Source organism: Pinus tabuliformis, chromosome 8 (genome assembly GCF_031772625.1).
Source record: "Pinus tabuliformis cultivar Carrire ecotype Pingquan chromosome 8, CPIR1, whole genome shotgun sequence".
Lineage (NCBI taxonomy): Eukaryota > Viridiplantae > Streptophyta > Pinopsida > Pinales > Pinaceae > Pinus > Pinus tabuliformis.
Genome location: NC_142294.1, coordinates 758,114,303 through 758,141,075, shown reverse-complemented (window position 1 = coordinate 758,141,075; position 26,773 = coordinate 758,114,303). Strand labels below are relative to the sequence as shown.

The following is a 26,773-nucleotide window of genomic DNA, read 5'->3' as shown; positions in this document are numbered from 1 at the left end:
ACAGACGATGACTATGCCATGAGTGCACACGCGCCACTTAAGCGGAAGTGGGGAGACATCAAGCTGTAGTCAGGTGGACTACAGGCGATAAGGGGCATGATCCTCGAGGTACCCAGCCTCTTGGATTAGACCTTGCCACGAGAGCCCCAACAAGGAGTAGCAGGATTGGCTGATGTGGGTAGAGATGGATGCGGATGAAGCTACAGAGAGAGTTACAATGCAGAAGTCCCGAGACAGTGCGAGGCTAGCAGGCTGTAGCAGTGCGAAAGGCACAGGAGTGTTGCACCAGTGCAGGATAGCATAGAGAGGTGTTCAACGGTGCGAGATGCAGGGAGTTGTTGCAGCAACGTAGAGGTCAAAGAGGGAGCATTTGTCAACGGTAGAGGGAGCTTCAACATCAATGGGTGTCTCTAGCCCAACAGGGAGGTTAGATTGGGAGATCAGTTACTTACTTCTCAGTGACTGAGTTGCAGTGCAACAGTGGGCAGCACGATACAGCATGATGAGAGGAGGTACAGTGCGGATGCAGTGTTGGTAGAAAGGACCAGCAGCAGCACGGATACAGAGGGAGCTGTTGTACAGATGCAGCAATGGTAGAACCATAGGCAGCAGTACAAGATGTAGCAGTGCAGAGGATGTTGGGCAGGAAGGCCTAGCATCAGCACAGGTACCAATGTCGAATGATCAGAGTAATACTCAGTGAGGAGTATTGCTAGAGCACAATCCTCGCTAAGAGGGAGTGTTGATTTGGGATAGCAACGGATGTGGTCTAGCCACGAAATTTGGTGGAGAGGTTGGGGCACATGAGATCTCCAATACCTAGAAAGGGTTTGGGCAGATTCTAAACAGATCAAGAGATATTAAAGTAATTAATATTTTTAATGGAGTCCCTAAGTCTAAACTTAGGGAAAATAAAATATTAATATGTATTAATATGAATTTGTGTTAGAATGGTCCAAAAGACATGGATCAAGCCAGAACTAATCTTAGCCATTGATTAGGGACTTAATCTCGGCTGTTGAGATGTCAATAGGAAAAGTATAAGAGGAGGCTTGACGGTCACTTGGAGAACACACGCCAGAGTGATCAATCATTCTATTCTCTATGATCAATCATTCTATTCTCTAGAGCAGGGTTTGCTAAGAGAGATAGAATTAGTGATCAGGAGATGCAGCTGAGGGGCATTTGAGTACAGAGAGATAGAGAGGCAGAGATAGTGCTGGGAGAGCAGTGCAATAGCCAAGGAGAGTGACGTAAAGCCAGCCAGGGCTCACACAGGGCCACGCAGACGCAGCTGGGAGTTGTGCAAAGCCTTAGAGAGGCCAGCGTTGTTGACGTAAAGGGCCAAAGCGCTGATGCAGGGCATCCCAGGACTGACGCAAACCCATCCGGGGTGACACAGGGCCAGCGTGAGGCAGAGAGGGGCGACGCAATCCAGAGAGAAGCTGATGCTGGGGTTTCTGGGACAGATTTGTGTTGGTTAGCTGCCAGAAGGATTATCTGGGGTTTCTGCCAAAAGATTCATCAAAAACTGAGAGGTATTACTACCAAGGCAATTCTCTGTTGGGTAGGCCAGTTTCGGCACCCAGATTGTACTCTGATATTACTTAATAAGAAAACCCTTAGATAGTTGCACCAGTTTTCCCACATTGGGCTTTTCTGGGGACATTAGTCCAAAAATAATGGTGTCATATGGTGTGATTGTTTATGTTTCCTTTAGTTGATGATCTGTAATATGTTGAGCATGCACTAAATAACTTGTTAAGTAAAATAACAAGTAGGTAGGAATAAATCAGATAAAGTGCATGGAGGGTTTCTAAATAAGTAAACTTAGAAACTTCAACAAAAACTCCCAGAGATAACAAGTTGTTTGAAACAAATTCAGAATCCTTTTATTAATATCAGATAGCTTCAGATACATGTAATTCTACTTCAAATAAACTTAGCCCAAGGGTGCAACCCTTTACAATTCGAATTGGGAATTATTTATACAAAATGTTCCCAAATTATCTAAAGTAAAATATCTAGATACATTGGAAAAATATCTAGATCTATTTCTACAAAAATAGTACATAAATATAGGGAAATGAAATTGTTGAAGTTGTTGTCTCTAGGTTTGAGGATTCTGGTGCTGATGTGGCTGATAAACCTGCTATTCTGTTGCTGAATCTGCTGATGATTGTTGTTGACTCATTACTTTAGTAACTTGCATAATTCTTCCCATCTTTCTTCATCTGGAATCTAGTATTTGATTAATCTTCTAAAAGTTTCATCTACCTCAGTATATTTTTGAAAAGTTGGTTTTACCACAAATAAATGATTTATCTCATGCTTGATGAGTAAATCATAACTGAGGCCTTCTATAAACGCTTTACCTATGATTGTGCCTTTGATCTTTGCAAACTTGGATTTATCATTGGCAATTGAACATAATTTTGTTTGATATTCTTCTAAATCAATTAATTTATCTGCAACTCCCTGTAATCCAGGGAATCCCTTTTGGTGTAAAACTGAAAAATTTCCTGTGAAACCTCTGGATACTTGATTCGAGTTTATGGCACTTATTTTCCATATGCAGCATCAAATTCTTCTTAGTGAGAACTCTTCTCACTTCCAGTATGGTCTCTGTCCTGTCTTCTATATCATATTCCTCCAATTCATCTTTGGTTTTGGAATTCAAAACCCTTATCAATGCATGTGCTCTTCCTGGCTTTGAAGCCAAATATTTCTTTACATCTGCTATGGCTTGCTTTCCCTCTGTACTAGTTCATCCTACTCAAATATTATTTCAATTGAAGGCCATATCTTAGTGATGGCTTCATTTATCTGGATCCAAATACATTCTCTAGCCTGTGTGATAGTATCAATCATAACAGATTGGCTTTCTAGGAATTGAACTCTTTGTGTCAGCTTGTATGAATTCTGCAACTCAACTAAATAAGCATTATCAATCTTTAGTTTCTGTTCTTGTAAATTGTTAAGCTGACTCCTTAGTTTTTTGACCTCTTGCCCCTTAATTGACAAATCTTCCATAGCCTTTGCCAGCTCTGTTGTTGGATCAGTAGATGTAGTCCCCTCTACTGTTGTAGTGGCTGATGTAGATGTTGGTGTTCTATCAAATGTTGGGATTCCCTATTGTTCTTTTTCCTTTAGAATCTTTTCAATCTCAGTGTCCATTTTCTCTATCTGCACATTTTGTTCAATTATGATCTTGAACATATTTTCTTTCTCCATTTCTAGCTGACCTATCTCTTTAGCTTGTGGATCTTCTGTAGATGGCAGCTTAAGTTGTTTTCTTAGAGCAACTATGTCTGCATTTTTAGTCTTGATAAGTTCTTCTGCTGCTTTTACATATGTGGGATCATATCCCAACTTTATCACTAAATCCTCTAAGGATTTGATCTTGGTATCTTTTGCTAAAGAAGAAACTTTTTCTAACTTTAACTGAGATTGTACATTGTCTAATGACTGTTGAAGTTTAGATGTTGCCATAACTGAACTTGTAAGGGAAGAATATATCATTTTACCAGTCAATAGAATGAATCAAATTTCTATCAAAAGTAAAAATAGACTTGGTATAATCATCATCACTCCTAGGATGAGTGACTTTGGGCTCTAGAAAGGCTATTTGCATCTTTCCCTTCTCAGTGTCAAAGGCAGAAAGTAGCCTGTGTTGAGTAGATGATGTCTGCTTCCAAAACTGTGTAGGTGGAAGCCTTCAAAGCTTCATTCCTCTACTTGATTTCTTTGTAAACTGGTAAGATACTCTTCTCTTTCTGATTCTGTTGCAATTCTCCTGTCTAAGATGATGACACATTTGGGCTGGATGAAGACAAAGGAGAGCTTATAACCATTTCTTTTATACTAGAAGATGATGATATGAATGGGCCTGTTAGGATAATTGGGCATTGTTGTGTAGCATCTTCTAAATGTGTATCACTTGTACTAGTTGTCTTCTGCCTTTTACTGTAAAATTTAAATTCCTTAGCTGAAGTTGTTGTTTCCATGGGAGAAGCACTATCTCTGGGCCTTTTATCCTGTTTTTCTTCTCTTAGGGGAGTTTGTGATGATGTAGATGTTATAACTTGTTCCTCTGCTTCCTGAAGTGTGTTTTCCTGTGATTCATCCTGGTTCATAAATTGTTCTATCTCGAGCCTGCAAGTATGAGTATATGGGGTAGTTTTTTGTTCTACCCTTAGTTTTGAAATTACTCCTAGGGGATCATAAGACCAGGTGAAACTAAGCTTAAAGTTCATCTGTCTAAAGAGATCTTTTGCTTCCTTGTCTACTGCTATAGCATTACAAATAAATGGCCCTATAATCTTAAACTGAGCCTTTTTCTTTGCTGCAACAAAGTGTAGTTGATACATGTTAATCATTTGTCTGATATTATCTAATGCCAATATAGGAATAGGCACAAATTTAGGTAATTTGAATGGGGAAGCTCATATCCATATATCATAATCTATGTATAATTTTGGTATAAATACCAATCTCCCATTTTGGTCTGTTCATTGAGATAAAGGATTTTCCTGATCTCTGTCCCAATTCTTGGTTTTGCATCACTGTTGAATAAACATGTAGCAACATATAGGAATTGATCTACAAAATCATTGAATGTGAATTCAGTGGTGTTCTTCCTCGCCAAGGAAGTCCAATGGATGATCGAGTGTGGATTCCCTTGACTGTCTATCTTTTGTAGGGGAAAAGAAAACCTTTCTGATTGATTAAACAAAAACAAGTATACTAAAATAGAATCATACTTGAACACTCCTTCTATAGGCAATTTCATGAACTGATCGTGAATTGACTCTGCTAATTATCCACGGTAATTGAAATTTAGAGAAGGCTTTTCATTTGTTGAGAAAACTGACAGAAAACCTATTAAGACCTCATCGATCCACTGATTAGAATGATAACCTAACAGACATGAGGCAATGGATATAATTTGCTTGGCCATTTCTAGAAACATAGATGACTGATAAGGTGGGTTGGTTTTAGTTAATTGGGCATCTTCTGGTAAAAGGGTTTCAAAATTTTTGGCTCTCTAGGAAAGTCAAGATTTTTGTAAATGTTCATGAGGGATTTTGGAGAAAATGGATGCAAGGGTTCAGTGTTTTGAATCTGCAGCATTTGGTTGATTGACTCGGTAGTAATGGTAAAGAGAACTTCATTGTTTTTAGAAACCATTGTTCTTTGAGTGGGAATATACCTATCATGACACCATACAACAAAATCTGGGAAATGGTGGGTCTGTGGAATGCTGAACTGGGGTAAGGAGGACTGCCAAAGGTTTATTTCATCACTTTGGTCAATGAATTTCTGTTTTAACCAACTGTGGAGTTCATAGAGATCGAACTCATAGTTGGTTTCAGCAATTTTAAAGTATTGGTCAACTAAAGGTTGATGATCTAAATCAATGGTAGGGGGCAACATGGGGTTTTCCATAACATTAGATTTCTTTTTAGAAGCCATGACTAAAAAAAGGGGTGAAAACGACTGCAATTACTCGGAAAATTAATGAATTTCTTGTTGACTGATAAGTAGCAGTGTGTGCAAATTTTTGTTGATAACTTGGGCAGTTGTTTGGCCTAGTACTGGTCGCAATTGATTGAATTCTGGTTCGGCAAGGCAAGGGACGATGGTTAGCCAATCAACTGCAAAGAAAACAAATTAAAAGGGCCTTTGGTCGGTGAAAACTTTTATTGGGTAATACTCGTTAAATGGCGCGGGAGAAGCATTTATTTGTAATGGGATTTTAACGGGTTTCGGAATCGACGTATGAGGGAGTGACAAGTGGCGGAAAAAGAGTGGACGAGGTTTTGTTTGAAAACAGCGAGAGCGGAGGTGTAATGGTCGGTTGGATGTGGAAGGGTGGATTTCGGGTGGTATGTGGTTTTGGAGTGCGGGGGTGCGGAGTAGCTGTGTGGAGGGCACGTGGCAAAGGTGGTTTGGGGTGGACCACTTTTTCACACCCCTGCACCGCCGTTGATTAAACATCGGAGGGGCTAGGGGGGGTGCGGAGTGGCTACAGAGCCATTAATCCCCACGCTCGGGATCTTCACCCATCGAAGACTTCGAGAACTTTAACGAGAAATGACAAAAGCCATGTCGTTATTTATTTACACAAACTTTAAATAAAATTTATTCTAATCATGCTTACAATAAATTAAACACAATTAATAAATAAATGAGCGACATTTAAACTAGCACCCTTTATTCTTTGGGATTTTCATTATTTTCTATTTTCTATTTTCTTTTTCTTTTTCTTTTCTATTTTTGTATTTTTTTTTCTTTTATCCCTTTTTTACAATATTTTTTTATATTTTTTTTTAATCTCAAACATCTAACTTATCAAAACAAATAATGTTACAAGAAGTTCCCAGCCCTCAAAGAATATCGATCCTCTTGCCTACTCTTGTCTTGGATGCCCTACACATCCTCAAAGAGCATCGGATGCTAGATGATTACCCAATCCTCCATTCTTTCTTCCCAGATGAAGACAAGAATGTTGTGTCTCTCATGTGTCTACATTTCCATTCATGGCCTTCACTAAGACTTATGGTTGTTAGTCTTGGTCTAGTGCATGACACATGAAATGGAAAAACACATCTATCACTCCTTTTTAATCAGGGGTGACTCAATCCAAGCTCCCTCTTAATTAGGGATTCTCCTTTCATCAACAACTTCTTTTTCGTGGGTCCTTCAGTTACTTGATCAACTTCTTTCCTTGATGTCATGAAATTCAGTTAAGCTTCTTCCTTGTAGGGCAACGACCATCGATCACTTTCTTTCTTATTCTGTCATGTCATTCCTTTCTTCATGGAAAGTGGCCTTCTTGGTACATATCTGGAACCTTCTTCATATGGCTACTTCTTTCTCTTCATGCTTCTTTTAGGAGTTTCCATCCATCGCATGAATGTTGGTTGTACTTGTACTTACAAATCTTGTTCTAGTAGCCCTGCATGAACTTCACCCAGATATTATTCAAGAAATCAAAACATAGCATTAAATCAAATCGTACCTTTCAAGATGGCTTTTTATCATGACATCTTTTCAGTAGGTATCAACATCCTGCATACTTGTTGACACATTTCCCAAAGATATGCATTGTCAAGGGTCTCTATCTTTTCCAGACTTTCATCAGAGTCTTCATATCTTTCCGGGAGATTTCTTAGTCAAGTCTTCTTGGTCTTTTGGATGTTGATTTCCTTCATCATGGTTGCATATTTCACGATTTCTTCCTTCCTCACACATTACATTCTCAGGGGTTTCTAATCAGAGTTCTATAATCGTAGTCAACCACCTCATACTTCATATGAGGACATATTATGTTGATTTCATCTAGTGTGACTTATGCCTTTCTGCATCCTTTCAGAGGAGGAGATCATTTTCCCTTGATCATGCTTCTTAAGATAGAAGTAATGATCCATATTACCTGCAACCATACGACATGACATTATAAAATTTAAACATAAGCATACATACCTCATTTTACCATTAAGTCATCTAGGCTTCTTCTAGCAGCTTCCTTGATTGAAGTGTCTTCAACCCCTTGATCTGCTTCTTTTCTTATGTCGTCATAACATCATCCATGAATTCCATAAGTTGGAGTTCTTGATGAAACACTTGCTTCCTCTCTAGATTAGTGAATCCTCCGATAAGGATTCCATCAGAGAATCTTGAGGATCTTGCATATCCCCATCTAGCAGATGTTTCCTTTTTGATGTATGATGAGACCTGTCCTGGATGACTCCTTCCTTTCCTTCAATGTCCAATGAGGTTCCCAAGAGTTATATCCTTCATGTTTAACTGCCATGGATTTAGTCCTTCATGATTCCCAAGGTGTTGTCACGAGCTCTTGTTTCTAATGTTTCCATGATGCCACGATGCATCTTAATATCATGGTCATATCTAGAGATTTAGGAGCTTATGATAGGACCCCTTTTGTGAGGGAGGCCATCTAATCATAGTGGAGATCTGTTGCTCCCTCTTTCCTTGGCCCTTTTCTTCAGCTTCCTCCATCTTTCCGACGATATGAGCTTTCTTTTCACAATATTTCCATAGCACTGTTTTGTCTTGCTTGAGGACCAAACTTTCCTTTCTGCAAATGTTTGAGTCCTTTAACCTTCAACATTTTTGCCTTCAAATTGTCTTTCTCTATTTAGCATAGAGATCACAGATTGTTGAATGAGGTAACCTTCTTGTTTATGAACATTTGTTTCCTTGCTTATCAATTAGAACAATGATGATTGTCTTCTTATCATCTTTCCCAGATCTCTCAATTGAGATCTCATGAAGATATTCCTTCATTCTTTGATACCTTCAACCAAGTCTAAGTGATATGACCTTCTTCATTGCATTTCATATATCTCTTTTATGTCTCCTTTCTTGCTACGTAGGGATGAGAGGACCTTAAGAGTTCCTTCCCATGAATTCAAAGGAGACCTTTTTCTTGATATGTTCACTGAATTCTTTTATCTATGAGGATTATGACAATCCTCCTAATTTCATGCAAGGACTTTTGATGACCTATCCAACCCATAGATCTCCTTGCAATCATGAAGTCAATTAACCAAACTTGATTATAAAAATGAAAGATACTTACTTGACAAGTGAAGATGAACTCTTCTACTTGATCACTTTGATGCTTGTTGGAGAAGATGTATTGGAGTTTTCCTCTTGGATGATCTTCTCTTTGATGGAAATCCTTTCTCCAATGGAAAAGGTTGCTCCTTTTGATGAGGATGCTCTACTGCTTTCCTTCGATGATTTTCTTCTAGGGAAACGAAATGATCCTTGCTTTTATAACCTTCACGATGATGACAATACTTTTTCTTCTTCAATATGCTTTGCCTTCTTTTATATATGAGGATTGCTGCTAGGGTTTCAACTTTATCCGAGTTGATGTGATCTTCGTTTTGAAGTCCTTCGAGCTATCTTGTTTTGTAAACATCTTGTTGAGGGCCTTGGTGGCCTTTTGATGATGATTTTGGAGACACAAGTTCTTGCTGTTGTAGATTATCTCCTTGATTGCATAGACAAATACCCTTACTAATGTAGACTGTTGTTGTAGATTGCTAGGGTTTGATCAAGATCAAGGTTTGTTTCTTTAATGTAGATCTTAATGTCCTTTAGCTTGCTTTGATGCCCTGCTAGAAACTTGATCCTTGAAATGTCTCATTTTTTCCCTTCCTTTGATTGTAACCATAGATCTGATACCATGTTGAAGAATCTAGGGCATGGAGTTAATGAGATTCTTAGCATGATAACTATTTGTGAGATATTTAATATTTAGCATATTAGCATATTCTTTAATGTTAGTGTGTCTTCTTTATTTCACCAAATAGCTACCATAACAAAGAGACAAGAAGACAAAATGTTGACTTTCTTCCAGGGCCAAAACCTCTCCCTCTTAGAGAGGAAAACCCACACAAAATTCCTCTTATAGAGATTCCAATTGACGAATAACAAGACCATGACCCTTGACTTACTGAGCCACTCCAAGACCAAGACACCGATCCTCTTCTTTTTCATTGTTGAGATTATCACCACTGGACTACTAAGATCTTCATTATTGTTGCCATCACTGAGAACATCACTGTTGCATCTTCATAGAGATCTTCACCATATCAACGAGGTCATCATACCATTCTTCATCATGACCTTGGTTCATGTAATGCTCTGAGAGGGCATTTACCGTGTAAAAGCATCCGTTATAATTCCAGTTCCATTTGCTTAACCAGTCCTAGTTTAAGTCGATTCACCACAAGATATCTACCACTAGGGGATAACCTTAACGCACTTATTCACTTGCAACCTTGGTGTTCCTGAGTTTTCATCTTAGGAATGAAATTGGTTATACTCATACGCCGCTAACTCAACTTCATCATGATCTAGTCTTCGATAGGATTATGATCAAGACTATTATGCCAAGAACATGACTGTGTTAAGTATGTTGATAGAGTATTATGTCGAGACAGTATGTATGATGAGATAGTGTGTGTCACTATGAGGACTATTCATAAGGTATACTGAGATCATGACTAGATGCCGAGACAGAGACCCGAGACTTTCTTTATTGCACCTGACACTGTATCTCTGTGACATCCATCCGAAATTGTCTCACTGTTTTTCCATCCGAACTGCAAGGATCTCAGACTTGTAACCATCCAAAAGTCACAGAGAATGTGAGTCTCTGTCCTCGCCCGAAGTTGCAGAGAAGTATGAATTTGTGCCCTCTTGTAATGCGGATTGCAGACCTGTGCCCAACTAAATTATCTCAGAGAAATGCAAGTTTATGTTGTGCTCTTTTGCGGTGACCCTAGCTGGGTATATATAGTGGTTATGTCTCCATATTAAGCTGACTTGACCAAGTGAACCGTTGTGTCTCCTTTTGTAAGCCGAATCGACTTCTATTTAATTCAGTTCCTAGTTGACGTGAAGAAAATTGTGCTTGTCATTACTGGAGGGTTGTTAGACACCATTTTATAGACTTGTATACATTACATATACGCTCAAGAAGAGCTCTTTACACATTCCTTTGACTCTTTGACTTTCCTAGACCTATGGAATGAGCAAGAAACTCATTCTTATAATTTACAAAAATAATATTTCTTTTTCTTGACAAGTACAAAGATCAAAATTACATTTGTAAATACTGAACCTAGTTACATTCTTCAACACTAACATCGTGTTAGAGGTAGTCATTTTGCAAAGAAGGATCATCAAGATCCTATAAGAATCATCATTATGGAAGATTCTTGGAAGCAACATTATGACTAGTATATATTCCATATAGTATGGAAACAATATTTCTAAAGGATGAAGGAATGTTAATGGTCAAGTTACAGTATGAAAGGCATAATGAAAGTCTTTCTCTTCTTGGAAAAGGAAACCTATCTTTGACAAGTATAAGAAGCAAGCTCAATCAAAGGATGGCTAGATGATTATATGAAAGCAAAAGGTATGCATATTTGAAGTTATTCTTCCCTAAACCATGATTCACATCTACAAGTGTAACGAACAAGGTTCATATACTCAGTGGAATGCTTTGATTACTTCAAATATGTAAATATCCATAGTAGGACAAGTAATTGTATATTGTATATTGTATAAATAATTGACGTGATATGATTACAATGAGGATGAGGCCCTGCTTATATACCCTAGGCAGGTACCTCTTCACCAACAGTTATGTCCTTAGGGGCATACCTTTTCATTAACTAATCACTAACTAATTAATCATTATTTATTGTTATTATTGTTTACATATTTGTAATATTTTATATATTTTTATTCATAACATTGTCTTCCTCTTCAAAAAGCTTTGTCCTCAAAGCTTAATGATAAAAGGCTTGATTTATTTTCCCATTTTGAATATCTTCTCGTCTCTGAACTTTCATCTTCATTAGTACCAGACAATATGATGCTCTAAGTGATAAACAAAATTGTCGGAATGAGAATGGATCGGACCATCTTAGATTAACCTTATGTGGAATCTTCCGCTCATTGGAATTTTGTAATGAATTGTTATCATAGGACTAGATTCTGCAAACTTCAATATTTCTTGGAACATAAATCTGTTGTTTCCAATCTGAATGGTTCAAATATGTATACTGACTTATTGTCTGTTCTTGTGATTCAGACATCGATAAGGAGCTCTTGTAGATTGATTTTTCCCTTATCTATTTGTGATGATTTCCCTATTTACTTCAAGAACTGTTGTTGAGTTGGTTACTGAGTCATCACTTGGAATTTTCATTGTTTATCTAAATTGGTTTTAACTTCTATAGGTTTCTCTTCTTCTTGATTTGTGATATTGACTGAGTCAGTATTTGTTCCTTTATCTTCAACTTGAATTGTTACAATTGGAGGCTCCAATACTTCCTCTTGAGTAAGTCGTTCTAACTTGTCATTTAGTAACTTCATGTCACTTTTCAGCTTCTTTATTTGCGTAAGAAGATTTTGGTTATTATTTCTTAGACTTAAAAGCTCTTCGCTTTCTGGATTTTTGACTTTATTCCTAGTATCCTCTTCATCTTTTAAACTTTGGATTTGTTCTAGTAATGTTTGATTAAGGTTCTTTAAACGTAAATTTTCCTTTTCTTGTTCTGATAAGTGTTTCTTGAGTTCTTTCTTTGTGGCCTTAGATTTTTTGACTTGTTCGAGTAATTTTTCACTGTGATCTCTAAGGCGCAAAATTTCTTGTCCTTTTCTATTGATTCTTTGTAATATCTATCTTCGATATCTTTATACTTCTTTTCTGATGCTTCATTTTTTCGCTGGAGTTCTGCAAGTTCCTTTTCTAATATTTTCAATTGTGTCCTTGAATTACCTTGATGTTCTTCAGTGCTAAATAGTCTTCCACACACTGGACAACGTAAATTGCGCTATTTTTTAATATATGTATATCCAATTTCGTTTAGAAAACATGGACATTTAGTCCAAAATAATGATTGTTGTGTGAAACTCATCTTTTGTTCCTTCATTTGCATATTATAATTCTTTATTTTTTTCTTGAGTGATTGACTCTAATTCTTTATTTTTTTCTTGAGTGATTGACTCTAGTTTTTGTTCGTTGGTAACTTTTTCAATGGTACGTGGACCAAGGTGTTGTATCCTTTTCTAATTTTAAAAAAATGCTGGAATATTTTATTAATATTTCTTTTAATTCTTTGACAAAACTTTTATTTAGCCCTTTATAATAATATGGTGAATTTTCATTCACTTGTCTCTTTTCTTTTTTTTCTAAATGTATGAAATATAATAATATATTTCCTATTAGCTTTAATTGGAAATCTTTTTATATGAACTTAGGTGTTCAAGAAGTATAAAGAAGTATAATTCCTCACATAACAGTTCAAAAACCCAACTCAAGTCCAAAAAAAATTAAAAATAAACAAGTCCACAAAACCATCCCTCTTCCTTCGAATCCACTGTGGATTTGCTCGAGATCCATGGCTGATCCTTTTAAAAAACATGGATCCGACCAACGGAAACGTGTTTTCCAGGATTCACCCAAAAAAGGCGAAATCGGGGATCCAATTTTCGGATCCATGGTTCCACTAGAGGATCGAAGGCGAATCGATACGGAAACGAATGTGCCTCCAAATCCAAGGGGAGGAAAATCCTGCAACATTGATCCACAAATCCATCTTGGATCCTTTCAAAAATGGAACTTCTCAGCTTGCACCTGATAGGGGGGATATGAGATATCAAGTTTCATGATTCAAAGTAAATCAATCAACATTTAGGAATTCCAACATAGCAATTGGTCTCCTCAACAACAATAATTTCAGTTATTCATTGGGAATGTTCAGATATAGCAATTGTTCACTTCAAGACATCCAATATTTTGTGATTTTTTAGGCATATCTTCGTTGAAGCTCAATTCAGAAGTTTTAGATTGAAGATACAAAAATTATTGCTACAATTATCCAAACTTGTGGTTGAGGGGAGAATGTTAGACTATGGGTCCCTAGACAATCACGAAGTTGGAGGCCACATCGATTTGAGTTGTAAACCTTATCTTTGATGAGTGAGATCTAAATCTAGAATGGTCCAATTGATGTACCATAAATTCAGATCATGAGATCAATACAATGAGTAAGAATAGAGCTTTAGGCTTTTTCTACAGATTTGCTTCTTGTCTTGCTCATGTTAATTCTTAACAATGACTAGAGGGATACCATCATAGTTGGAGGAAGATATCATTAGACTAGCATTCCCCCTTTATGGCAACTTTTTGCATCCCCAATAAGTTACGAAGTCAAAGGAACTTTTCCTCTATCATGGAATTGGTGAACACGTGCAAATATGAATAGAAATACCACAAATCACAATGGAAAAACTGTGATATGAATGGAAATGACACAAATCTGAATGGAAAACCATAGATCTGAATAGAAAATCGTAGACCTGAATGGAAAATACCATATCTGAATGGAAATGCCACAAACTTGGATAGAAATTCCACAGATCTAAATGGAAATGCCAAAAAATTATTTAAATCTACAACATTTCCATTCAAATCTACAACATTTCAATGTTGCATTAATCATTATCGGGATAATATCGGCGTGAGGAAAAAATCGTAATTATCGGGAAAAAATCGTTTGGTACAAAAATATTCAATTTTTTTAATATCTAAACCATCTACAACATAAAATAAATACATTGATACATAAATATGATAAAAGAACTAATATATAAGATGTTTAATATCATTTCTGGTGCTAAAATCGCACATAACATTGAATCATGTCCTGAATAGTAAGTCCTGACTCCTGAGTCCCAACTCAGCCTCAAAATATCAACAAAAAATATAATAATGTATCTCATCATGTCATAATGTCATATACAATAAAATGAAGAAATTAACTAAAGTCTAATCCTATTGATTTCCTCTGTCCCTCTTGCGAGAAAATGCCACAGCTTTCCCTTTCCCTCTAGATGTAGATGCTGGTGCTGGTGGAGTTGGCAGTGGAGTCTGCTATGCTCTAGAAGCTGAAGAACTAGAAGTAGGAGCTATAGGAGGTAGAACATGTCCTCTAATGGTGGCAGGGGTAGCCCAGGCAGGTGGTGTCACCTGGAAACATTACAATCTCCCAATCCTGAAATCCTGAAAAACTGATAAGTCTGCTGGATTTTGAATGAAATCTAAAATTCTACTTTCTCCATATGAAATCCAATGAGGCCGAAACCACTCTCAAACATCCCGAGTCATTTCATGGTAATGTTAAAAATTTAAGTAAAAGGATGAAAATGAAAATTAAGGAGAATGTCACTGCTTAATTTTCATTTTCATCCTTTTACTTTTAGAATTTAACATTACCATGAATAGCATATCAATACTAGGGCCTAGACTTGATCATTAAGTTGTCCCACTCAAAAATTATTTGTTTCTTTCAAAAAAAATTACATTTCAAACATTTAGCATCCCTTAAAAAACCAAAAAAAAAAACATTATAAAACCTCGCTGCTAAAGACCCCCACGATAATTTCGATTGTTATCGCGATAAATTCGAATTTATCGCGGTAATTTCATAAAAATCGGCTAATAAAAATTTCCGGCGATAATTTCCTATAATAATCGCGATAGAATCGGCATATCGAAAAAATCGCGATAATTTCAATTTATCGCGATTTTCACAACACCGCAGCATTTCAATTCATATCTATGGCATTTCCAATGGGTTACTGAGTTCTATCTCCTTGAATGAATTCTATATTGAATTTTTTGCATCAGAATTCAGTGGCTCTAATACCATGTTAAATCATGGAATCACATATCAAAAAAAACTTAAACAATCTTAATCTTCTAAGAAAAACATAAAAAAAAAAATAAACTGGAAACCTACAGAGCAAGAAAAAGAAATAAGATTTATGTGATAAAACCCCGAGAAACATCCACAAAAATTGTGCTTCTATTCTTCTGGCAAACTCTCCAATCTTACAATCCACAGGCATCCCTAGAATGCATTTCCTCATATTACAATTTGTCTATCTAATAGAGCCCCCACCTTGATTATAAATAATTAATTTCATATATATATATATATAACGGCTAATTTATAACAGCTAGTTTATAACTAAACAGTAATAAATATTATTATAATTAATTCAATAACTAATTCTTAACGGCTAACTTTGGACCTTGATGCATCCTTGCTATTTATTCTTTAGGATTAATGGATTCTTCATCTTTGTCCTAAAGATGAACCACATTAATTGGTTGAAAATGTCGATCAAATCCTAATGATGTGATTAATCCGAAAGACATTCTCATTTATAACTTGCATTTTATTGTCCTGACGATGAACCACACTAGTTGGTTCGAAACGGGTCGACAAATGAAATATCTTGTGATTTACGCCGAAAAATCTCTCATAAACTTGCATTTTATTATTTGAAACTTACATTTTATATTTCAAACACAACTTTTTGGTTAATATTATGTTAATTATGTTAAGATTATGTTAATTCTTCATCAAACATTTGTTATATGATGAATTTACTAATAGCATTTCACCAAACAGATGAAACTTAAAACAATATAAAATCTCAATTTCCAAACAGTAAATAATATTAGTTCTTTATGATGATTGATGAATTACAATATTACAACCTATAGGCATGCAGCTACAAATCTTGGTTTGGATTGTAAGTTGTTAAAACTTAAGGCTCAAACTTAACTATACAGTTAGCCCACGGGGGGCAATTGAATTGGTGATTGCCATGTTATGAAGTAATAAGTTGTGAGATTCCAGGTTCAAATTTCTCCATTGGTATTTACCCCACAAAAAACCAAGACATAATAAAAACAAAAAAAAAAACAAAAACCTAAGTTTAAGTATACTATTGTTGCCACCTTCTCTATGTTACTCACAAGGTCAGTCGTATGCATGTATGTAACAAGGAAAAACAAGGCACAATCCAATGGTTAAATCCCACTTATTCATCTCTACATACGTGGAAAAGAGAGCAATCTCTACCCATACATGACCTACCATTCTTATTTAGGTTTACATGTGAATTACATATAATACTTTATAAGTTTATTTAACGTACCAATTGTTGGATAATAAAGTAATAAAATGATTATAAGACTTATCTAGAATTACATAAGATATACAACTGTGTCATAGACTTACTTAAGATTACACATGTGAATTACATAGGATATATTTTAAAATCCAAACTTTCGATTTACATTCTTGTAGGAAGTTGCAACTAAAAGCTTTACAACCTCAATTCCATGACATCAAAACCAGTAAGGTTTTGTATCCAAGCTCCAAAACCCGTGTTACAGTTCCAACATTTCGTCCATATTTATGGTACAAATGGGCAAGTACAACACCATGCAAACACTTCAAGGGCATATGAAGCCTTTACAAGGAGAAGGAAAGTCATATTCTTACAAATACAAGAAGCCAAGCATGGAAAAAGCAAACATTATACTGAAAAATAGAAAGATGTGCTTCCTTTTGTTCACTTTAATCCAAAATAATATTTTTTTGGTAGCAATGTTATCTAACACGTGTAAGCATAATCCTAGGACCTAATCTAACAAAATTCCAAAGAAACAATGGATTACATAATCAAAACAAGCAACAAATGGTCAAGGAGTGCAAGGCAAACCAGTAAGCATGCTTACAACCTTTGACCTGAGCAATTTCTTCTGGAATAATTCTATCACGAAAATGGCACAAAGCCAAAAGTCATCAAAATTTTCAGGTAAAGTGGGTTTGAGGATAGCCTTTTGTTCATCAACACGGATCTGAAAAAAATTATAAGAACAAAAACACAAATCATTAGAAAATAGGATGAAGCATTATATTTAGAGAAAAGCAGCACCATATGAAGTAGGGAGTCACAGCTAAAGTGAAATGCACAATAGAGGAAATAAAAGGCAGGACATGAAAATCATATCTAGATAAAATGCCCAATGTGTTCAGTCAATTTCTTCATTGAAAAATTGGATCAAGTATAAGCTGATTATCTAATTGTGCTAACAAGGATTCTTAAGAGTAAGACTACACTAAATTGAAAATTCTATTTAAGGCTAGACTAAAATTGTACATCAGTTACCAGATAAAGAAGGTTTGATTTAAGTGACGAATGGACTCAATTCACCAATCAGATAAAACACCATGCCATAAAACTACCAGAGAAAGAAGATGAATTAAATGGTCCAAAAACAATATTTCAGGAAACTATACTGCAAAATTAGGGTTTGATGATAAGAAAAAAAGAATCAGAGATCAGGGAATCCAGATGGTGGTGGAAGATAGTTTGGAATCTCAATGGTCCTTTGAAGAAAAAATTCATTATTTGGTTAGCTCTCTCAAACGAAAAACTTAACATGAGATAATGGGCAAAAAAGAAACTGGCAAATGCATCTTGTGGAAAACCAGTGATCTTTGCTAAATGTATTTTCACTAGAGAGGTCTAGAAGGAAGTCTTACAAAGGGCTGGTAGAAATAACAGATCGGAAAAAGATTCTTTGGTAGTCTGCTTTCAGTAATAGTCTGCTTTGGAAGTTGGTTATTCGATAATTCTGTAGCTGAACATAGAGCCCTGCTTTGTTTTGTCATCTGGGGACTCTGGATTTCAAGAAATTACTTGATATTTCAAGGAATCGAAAGAAACCCCAGGCTGGCTGCTTATAAAATTAGAATATCATACAGTGGTTCCTTGAAGCCAAAAAGACAAGCCACAAAATATTCTGAGAATGCCTGAAATAGATTACACAAAAGCATGGAGTTCTTTGATGGAATCTGTCAGGGAATGTGTGGCTGCAGGGGTAATTTGTTCTTAACAGGAAACAACTAAATTTATCTAAAATATGCAGGAGGTCAGGGCACTGATAATACGGCTGAATGTATGCTTCTATGGATACTCCTGAAAAGTGCAGCAGACAGAGGTATTAATACTCTACACTTATTCGGAGATTCAACGCTTTTAATGGATTGAGCTAAGCTAAGAATAAATGTCTATCTCAGAATCTGAGTCTTTCTCCAATACCAAACAGGATTTTTGAGGTAAAGCTCAAATTTATTGATCTCTTTTTTACGTTCACAGACAATTCAATCTTAACAGTGACAGATTACCAAAAGCAGCTCTCTCTTAGCATGAAGGAACATTTTTTTAATAGGATTTCAAAAATAAAGAAATCCGTCATGAATAGGTTCTTTATTTTTATTAATGTTTTCTATGATGTAGTGGTTAAAGCAATTTGAAGATATGGAGGTTGTGGGTGATGGAAAGACACGAATAGTCTTTTTGTATGTATCTTTTTGGTGCTTTAATGCACAAACAGCAGACTTAATGGTTTCATTAGAGAAATTTTGAGGTCTAAAATGGGCCTTCTAAAGAATATTATAAAATAACACTGGAAATAATAAAATAAGATTAGATTACCTTATGAAGTTTTGAAGGGAAAAAAGAAAAACACTGTTTCAACTCGTATTTTCAACTCATCTCCCTATGATTTTACTCAAATTTTGAGCAGGAGCACTCCTTGGATGCATAATTTAATTTTACATCCATGGAATACCCATGTTGCAAACTTTTGATGGACCCTACTACACAAAAAATATGAAATAAATATGCAATCATGTTTTTTCATGTATTTCACATTTTTCGTGTCATGGTTGCGGGGGAGCGGCTCCCCTTGTCGAATAGCGCATTGGGAGCGGAGCGCACTCCCTAAAAAAATATTCTGCTCCCTGCCTTTTAAGGAGTGATAGAGGGAGCTATTACAATTTTTTTTGATTGTGGCAGCGTAATGTTCAACCCTATGGCCCTAGTGTTGATATGCAGTTCATGGTAATGTTAAATTATTGAAGTGAAAGTAACTTAAATTTTTAACATTACCATGAAATGACTCGGGATGTTTGAGAATGGTTTCAACCTCATTGGATTTCATATGGAGAAAGTAGACTTTTAGATCTCACTCAAAATCCAACAGAGTTGTCATTTTCTCAATATTTCAAAATTGTGGGAGATTGCTATGTTTCCGTTGGATTTTGTCATGTACTAGGGTATGGAACTTGTATTTAATCAAGAGCACCAAGCCCTCTTTGCAGGGGAGAGTCCCAATGATCAAGAACACCAAGGTTATTCGACTATGCAGGAGGAGACTCCCAATAAAATATGAAACAAGAAATTAAAAATTTCTCGTGGCAAGAGGGTCAAGCAATAGATAATTGATTTACTTGTCTTTTCTAGTTTCTAGTACTTTTTATAACTATTGACTCTTTTGTATTTATTATGGTATTTTTTGTAAACAATATATGACAATTTAAGTTTGAAGTTGGCATTTATAACTCATTGGTAATGAATTATGAATATGATGCTTCGTGAAAATTGAAACATCTCATTTCATGTTAGATATTCTTTGTTATAGTTTGGTTACTTCATAATATTAATGGTTACAAGTACAACTTTAGTGATAAATGATGACAAATGTTATATATTGAATTTTGAAAGCTTAAAACTTTAAGATTGATGAATCATAAGACTCGATATGTTGTATGTTACTAACTTCTAGACGTGGTTGATGAAGATTATAACTTCTAGATGATTAATGTTATATGGTTCAATCCATGTTTTTATGTTTTTTATATCTAATTCATCATTCTACATACTTTTGTTGACATATATGCATCAAAATATATATTACATAAAAATTCATTCCCAAACCCGGACCTTTTGAAAATGTCACTCCCTGCTTTGGCTCCTGCTCCCCAGTAACTTTGTTTCGTTTAGTGAGGTCCATTGAAAGTATGCAACATGGGTACTCCTTGGATGCAAAATTAAATTTTGCATCCAACAAGTGCTCTTGCTCGAAATTTGAGTAAAATCATAGGGAGATAAATTGAGAATACGAGTTGAAAAAAATAGTTTTTTTAATTTTTTACTTTTTTTACTTCAAAAATGGTGAATCATCCCCCATGATTGACATCATCATATTGAATCCTATTGGTTCTTATAAAGTTTATTTTTGTTGTACATTTTTGCTTTGAGGCCCATTTTTTACCTCAAAATTTCTCTAACACAGGAAAACTATAAAAGTAGGGCTCATTGACAAAGTGTTGTAGTTTTGAAGTTATATAGTCTTTTTAAGGCTAGTAAAGTGGCATAAGACAATACAATATATATTCCAATTTCAAGAATGAAATATTGATTTTAATTATTTTTTCATGGGGGATTAAAAAGAAAGAGTCTTGAGTTCAAGTAAAGCTTGACTATTCAAAAATGCCCCACAACATTCAATAAGGAACATAAAGATTTACTAGGTGGACATGATAAAAAGAATATAACCAAATGTTGTGTTAAATTTCCATGAAACTCTGCAACTACTTAGATGAATAACTGAAAACTGGAACCTAGTTTACTTTCACGAAGATACAAAGATTCTTAACAATTCATAAGCAGCAAAATAAAAACACATCACACAAATTGACACACTTGTTTTTCTCAAGAAACCCAATAGGGAAAACCTGCTTGTTTGGTGTGGTATTTTATTGATTGTCTTAAAGCAATCGAATATATTACAAAGCAATCTGTCTCTTTTGAGAAAGAGTTCTGCTCCTCTAACAAATCTCAGCTGATATAGATGATATCGGCCTGCCTTGATCACTGCTTGATCTTGGCCCTCAAGCTCGTAACCAATCCTCTGCTACCTCCTTGACTTGCTCTACAAATTCACTGGTCTCTTGCTTGATCTTGCTCCTCCTTCCTTGTGCACTTGGCAGCCTTATTTCCTTGTGCAAATTCCCTATTTCCTAGCACACTTCAGGTCCTATTTTCTAGAGCACTTGTGCCCTATTTCTTAGTGCACTTTCGGCCTCCTATTCTTTAGGAGACTCAGTGTCTATTCACTATGTACAACCAACCTCCTAAGTTATAGTGCACTTGTGATCTCTTAAAATTTAGGACACAATCTCTGTGCTCTCCACAATCAAGGCTCCTCTCACAAACTCGTGAGTTGTCTTGTCCCACAAACCTTTGTGCACAAAACTTATGAATTCCTTGTGCCTTCATCCTCCTCTTTATAGACCCAATTCGAACATGCAAGAAGGCCTAGTTCAAATTTAGAACTTGAGTTTTGATTGACGAGTTAACCGAGAATTTTTCTTGTCCTTTCTCCAATCGACACTATATCTCTTAACCCGTTCTCTCTCCAATCAAAACTGAAGACTAACTTGCTCTAACTGAACTTCTAACTGCCACCTCGTTCTGTAGTCAAATTGATGAAGACTCCACTTAAGTGAAGCTCCAACTCTATGCATGCTAACTTGATGATTATTCCAGTATACTAGAAGTAACTCAACCTAATTGAAGTCTAACTCATGAGGACAATTCAAAGTCTTCACCGGATAAGTCACAAGCCAAAAGCCCTTGCTCGCTACATTTTCACCATGTTGTTTCCCTCCACTATCATCAAAACAGCAACACAATTCCTACAAAAAAATGTGAAAAAAAATTATCAAACAAAATTGATTAGTCTAGTAAGTTTCTCTAAAATAGAAGCCAAAAAACCAGAGAAAATCGGCACTTAAAAAGATATTAGATAAAATGGGGCAGAAATCAGGCACAAAGCCATCTAAAAAGTATTGATGTTAATAGTTTTAACCCCTGATAACTAAAAGAGCTCAAATGTACCCACATATATACCGCACTTAATACAACAAAGAACACTATGTTGAGGTGCAACAATCTCTAAAAATACGAGACTGATATACTAAATAACATAAGAAGAGGGACGTTGGAAGATGTGGCATCTATCTAAAACTCCGATGACTAGAATGAAAAACTAAATAGCTTATCTATCATCCGCCATTAAATATCACCCTAGAACTGGATAAACAACAGGTCTCCAGTGAGAAAATATTTAAAGTGTATCAATTTGAAAACATGTTAAGTTCAAACTTCAAGGCATACCTATTCTCCACAAAATGATTTTGAGTCCATTGAATGTGCACAACTGCTAATCTCCCCAATTTTGTGTATAATTCACCTAGTCTACATGACTTAACGGAGACTATAAAGGTAAAAATAGTCCATTTTTCAAATATCAAGCACTGCCACTTTCCAGGCGCATGCCTGTTTGGGTATTCTTACGTTGAATATCTACCTTATCTTGGACCATGATATTGAGTTACCACTATTCCTCACTTTCAAGGCAATTGTTTGTGAATAGCAGCACCTTTATCTAACAAGGCACATGAAGTCTACACATGATCAGAATCTTTGCTAACAAGACTTCAAAACTTTTTTCACGTCCAAAATATGTATATTCCCCATTCTTACACAACTTAGAACTCATGGCAATATAAGTGAATATGCCATTTCATAACACGCCATGCCTCCTAAAGAAAGTATTTTGTCCTTTGGTTGGTCACACAGACTTTTCTCATCAATATGATGGATCTGAATCATGAGGTCCCCTGTTCTTTTGCTGAAAACTCTTATTACATGCCCCTTGCAACATCATTACTGCTGGATCTTCTATCTATGAGCCTACAACAACTGCACACTTTCTAATTAACAATTTTTTAAGAGTGGCTCCTTATGTATGTATTTACTGTATATAGGTAAGAATGTGACACAATATTTATCTCATTTGAGGTAGCACAAATTCAAATTGAAATCAAAATCAAACAACAGAGAGGCAAGCATTTGCTAAACCCAGGAATTCAACTACATTACTTTCAAGACAATAGTTTTCAGGTTATTTTATCAAATAGACAGAAGATTAATTCCTCCCTAATGCCTTTTGCTAACAGTTAACTTGCACACTTCTAATGCATTTCTACAACATATTGCAGAGAACATACAGATTCAATTTACTTATCAACACCTATAGGAATTTCAATATATTTATTCATAAACACAGATTTATAATCCAGCACAAAGATGAAATGTTTATCTTATCCAAAAGCTGAACCAAGCAACGGATTGAGAGTGAGCAATTTTTCACCCAACCGTAGAGAGTCCTCTTATGGATGCCACCTCCTAGCCAGGCTATGGGACCACCAGGGTGAAGGATCAAAACCCTAAGTGGTAGGATCATTCAGCACATCCCAAAAGCAATCACACAAAAAATTCACTGCCGAGCTCTCTTGCTAATATTTCAGTCAGGCCTGTTTATAACTTTATATCACTCCCTCTACTACACCATACAAAATAAGAAGATACCCCCTTCCCTTCTCCAAGGTACCTCAGGAATCCTCTTGTTATCAGTGCTTTTCAAAATGGGCAGCAGAAATCCAAACTATGGTTTACTTTCAGAATTCACTCTAGCAGAAAGTCTGGTTCTTGGACATTAATGATCAGCAATGTACAGGGGATAAAGATGGCTGTTTACTCAGCCAAGTCTCTCTATTGCTACACTACAATCTCATTTGTATTGTCTCGTTGATTCTATATTCCATTGATCTGTAAACTGCCGTGGATGTACTACTGGAATAGTTTGTCACAACAAATCTGATAAAATACAGAAACCTTTACTGTGAATGGTAATTCCCTTTAGATCTCAAATTATTTATTTATTGTTTTCAAGCTTAAATTAATGAAATAGCTGAAGTGTGAGACATGGATAATAGAAATAAATACACACACACCATCTGCAATAGACACAAGTTTTTCCTTAGGAAACCTTTACAAGAGAAAACCCAACTAGAAAGTGAGGCTGCTTCGCTCTCTTTTCTCTGGTATAGAAATATGCAAACACAAAGGAAGAGATACTCTCTATGAAGTTACCAGAGACCTATGGCCTGTAAAACTACTACAGAAATTGAACCCCCTCTATTATGCTCTCTAACTTCCCACTCCCAGTTGCTCTGCTCAACTATGAAACAAAATACAATAGCAAAAAATAGTCATGCTTGTGGCCCAATATTTAACATAACCCAATAGCCAATTAGGAGTAAGATTTGACTCCCACAACCCTCAACTGCAGTTAGAATTTTAGACCTTCTCAAGTTCTATGGAAAGTACACACATGGCCAACCCCATATGCATGAGTAGCAGGGGCTGACATGGCATCCTCTTGTACCATGGTGATTAACATGGTAGGTCAACTTGCGAGAGGGATAACTTTTACATATGAACTCCAATTAACATGATTCTGAGTTGGAAAGGTCACTAGTGTAGAACAACGCTAAGGGTTTTGACACAAGAAAAAGTTTTTTACCCCAAAAAACATCATTTAATGCCTTAAAATGGCTCTGGAAGGTTGCAAATCCTAATTCTCCAAACTGGGACCCAAGGTTAAAAATTTCCATGCAAGTTGATTGCTCCAATTTTCCCACTCTAAAAGTATTGAGATGACAAATAATATAATGAACCAATCCGGATCATCCATCCATCCCTCTTTACAAAATGTTATAGATCAATCTCTCATGAAAAATTAGTACTCTAAGGTAGTAGCGCTCCTCCTCTTTCCCAAGATTCTCCTCTCCTATTTGAATCATTTTTCTTACATGAGAGAGATGTTGAAATATGTAACTAGGTTCGATCTTCATAATGTCTTATTGCATCTTGATTTTATGTATTTGATGTAAAAGAGAAAAGAAAATTGTTATTATTATTTTTATAGCATGGGTTTCATGCTCTAGGCCAAATTGTTTTTAGGTCAAGCACCTATTGTGTGCTTCTAGGGTTTGTCATAGAGTCAAAGAGTCAAAAGAATCATTGTAATATGTAATAGACCCTATTGGGCATTTTGTATCATGTAAAGAAGAATTTATTGTAAGTTAAAAAGAGTCAAAAGTCTCCCTCCAAGACCAAATCGGCCTGCAAGAAGACAAGTCAGCCTACAAAGATGAAGTCGGCCTCATTAGGGCTAGTCGAGCCTCTCAAGAAGCCTATATATAGGAAGGAACTCAACCTCATTTGGAGATATAATCCAAGCAAGTTCGATCTGAAGAAGAAAGGCAAGAAAAGGAGCAAAGGACAAGGAGAAACAAGAAGACAACAAAGAGAAGCTGAAATCTGAAATTTCTCTATCATTCTCTCTCACACGTGCAAGGAACTAGGGCATCACTTTGTTGCAGCAAGACTGAACTTTAAGTCATCATAAAAAGTTGAATTTTCGGTTCAAAGAGTCAAGTTTGGAAGGCGAGTTATCAAGTAGAAGCTCTCGAAGTGAAGGAAAAAGGAGACTTATTTCACCATATCTCATCCACATGTGTGAGATAGGGTTTCTTCAGTAAGGCTGAAAATTGCAGTCAGAAAGTTGCAGTTCCAAACTTGTGATCAAAACAGAAGTTGCAGCAGTTTGGAGAAGTTTGACTTGGGTTGACTTTATGAAAGAGAAGTTCATCAAAAGGTAAGGTTGGCTTGGTATTAGAGGGATCTTGGTCTTGGGTCTAAGTGTATTCGTCATTTGAAGATTTATAAGAAGAGAAGAATTCTTGTGGGTTTTCCTCTCTAGGAGAGGTTTTGGCCTTGGCTAGCAGCCTATATCTTGTGTTCTCTTTGTTCTATTGATCTTCATGTTTTGGTAGTTGTTTGATCATAAGAACACTATACTAATCAAATAAAGAAGAAGCTAATTACAAGTACATCAAGTTAAGTAAAAGAACATCACAAGTAGTTATCAAGCGAAAGAAAAATCACCCTAATCTAGCTTCCCTAGATTTATCAACATGGTATCAGAGCTAAGGTGACAAGAAAAGGTAGCTTGAAGATCACTCAATATAAGAAAGGATACATAAGTGCCAAATACAAGAAGAAGAGCATAAAGGAGGACTAATCAACACATCACAAAGTCTCTATCATCTTGAAGGAAAAACTTTTGGAGGAAGAAGAAGACCTCAAGAACCCTACCTATATCCAAAGAAAGAAGGACTCTACACACTTGAAGTATTCTTGGAAGCCTCCACATTCTACATTATCAACTAAAGGAAGCAAGAGGAGCAATTCATCATCATCTAAAGAAATCAAAGTGATCTCCCTAATATTGGAAGGAAGAAGCACAACTCTCCTTATATTGAAGAAGAAGCATTGTCATTCTTGAAGAAGGAAGATCATCATCAAGAAAGGCATCTAGTGGAAGACATCATCTTCAGAGGAGCATCTTCATTTGAAAAGTAAGTACTTTATATTTCATGTCTCATTCCACAAATCAAACGACTTCTTTTTACAAGGAGAACAATAAACTTGTTGGGGCATCGAACTACCTTGCATGGAAGAAGAGAATAGATTTAATTCTCATAGAAAATGAAGCTATTGGATATGTCAAGGGCTTGTTGACACC

The 26,773-nt window shown here is 35.9% G+C and overlaps 1 protein-coding gene across 8 annotated transcripts in view; it reads right to left on the bottom strand.

The window, feature by feature from the left end:
- The window catches only part of LOC149237810 (uncharacterized), a 273,154-nt gene that overhangs the window by 111,613 nt on the left and 134,768 nt on the right, over positions 1-26,773 (bottom strand). For 5 of the 8 annotated variants that reach the window (XM_089372807.1, XM_089372805.1, XM_089372806.1 and 2 more), the window contains exon 5: positions 16,743-17,281. The exons of 1 other annotated variant lie outside the window; for it this stretch is intronic. In XM_089372807.1, the coding sequence (XP_089228933.1) occupies positions 17,123-17,281 (159 nt within the window). In that variant the 3' untranslated portion in view covers positions 16,743-17,122. Of the gene's footprint in view, positions 1-16,742; positions 17,282-26,773 lie in introns of those variants that run through there. 2 more of the 8 variants (XR_016246326.1, XR_016246324.1) reach the window with 2 other exon arrangements.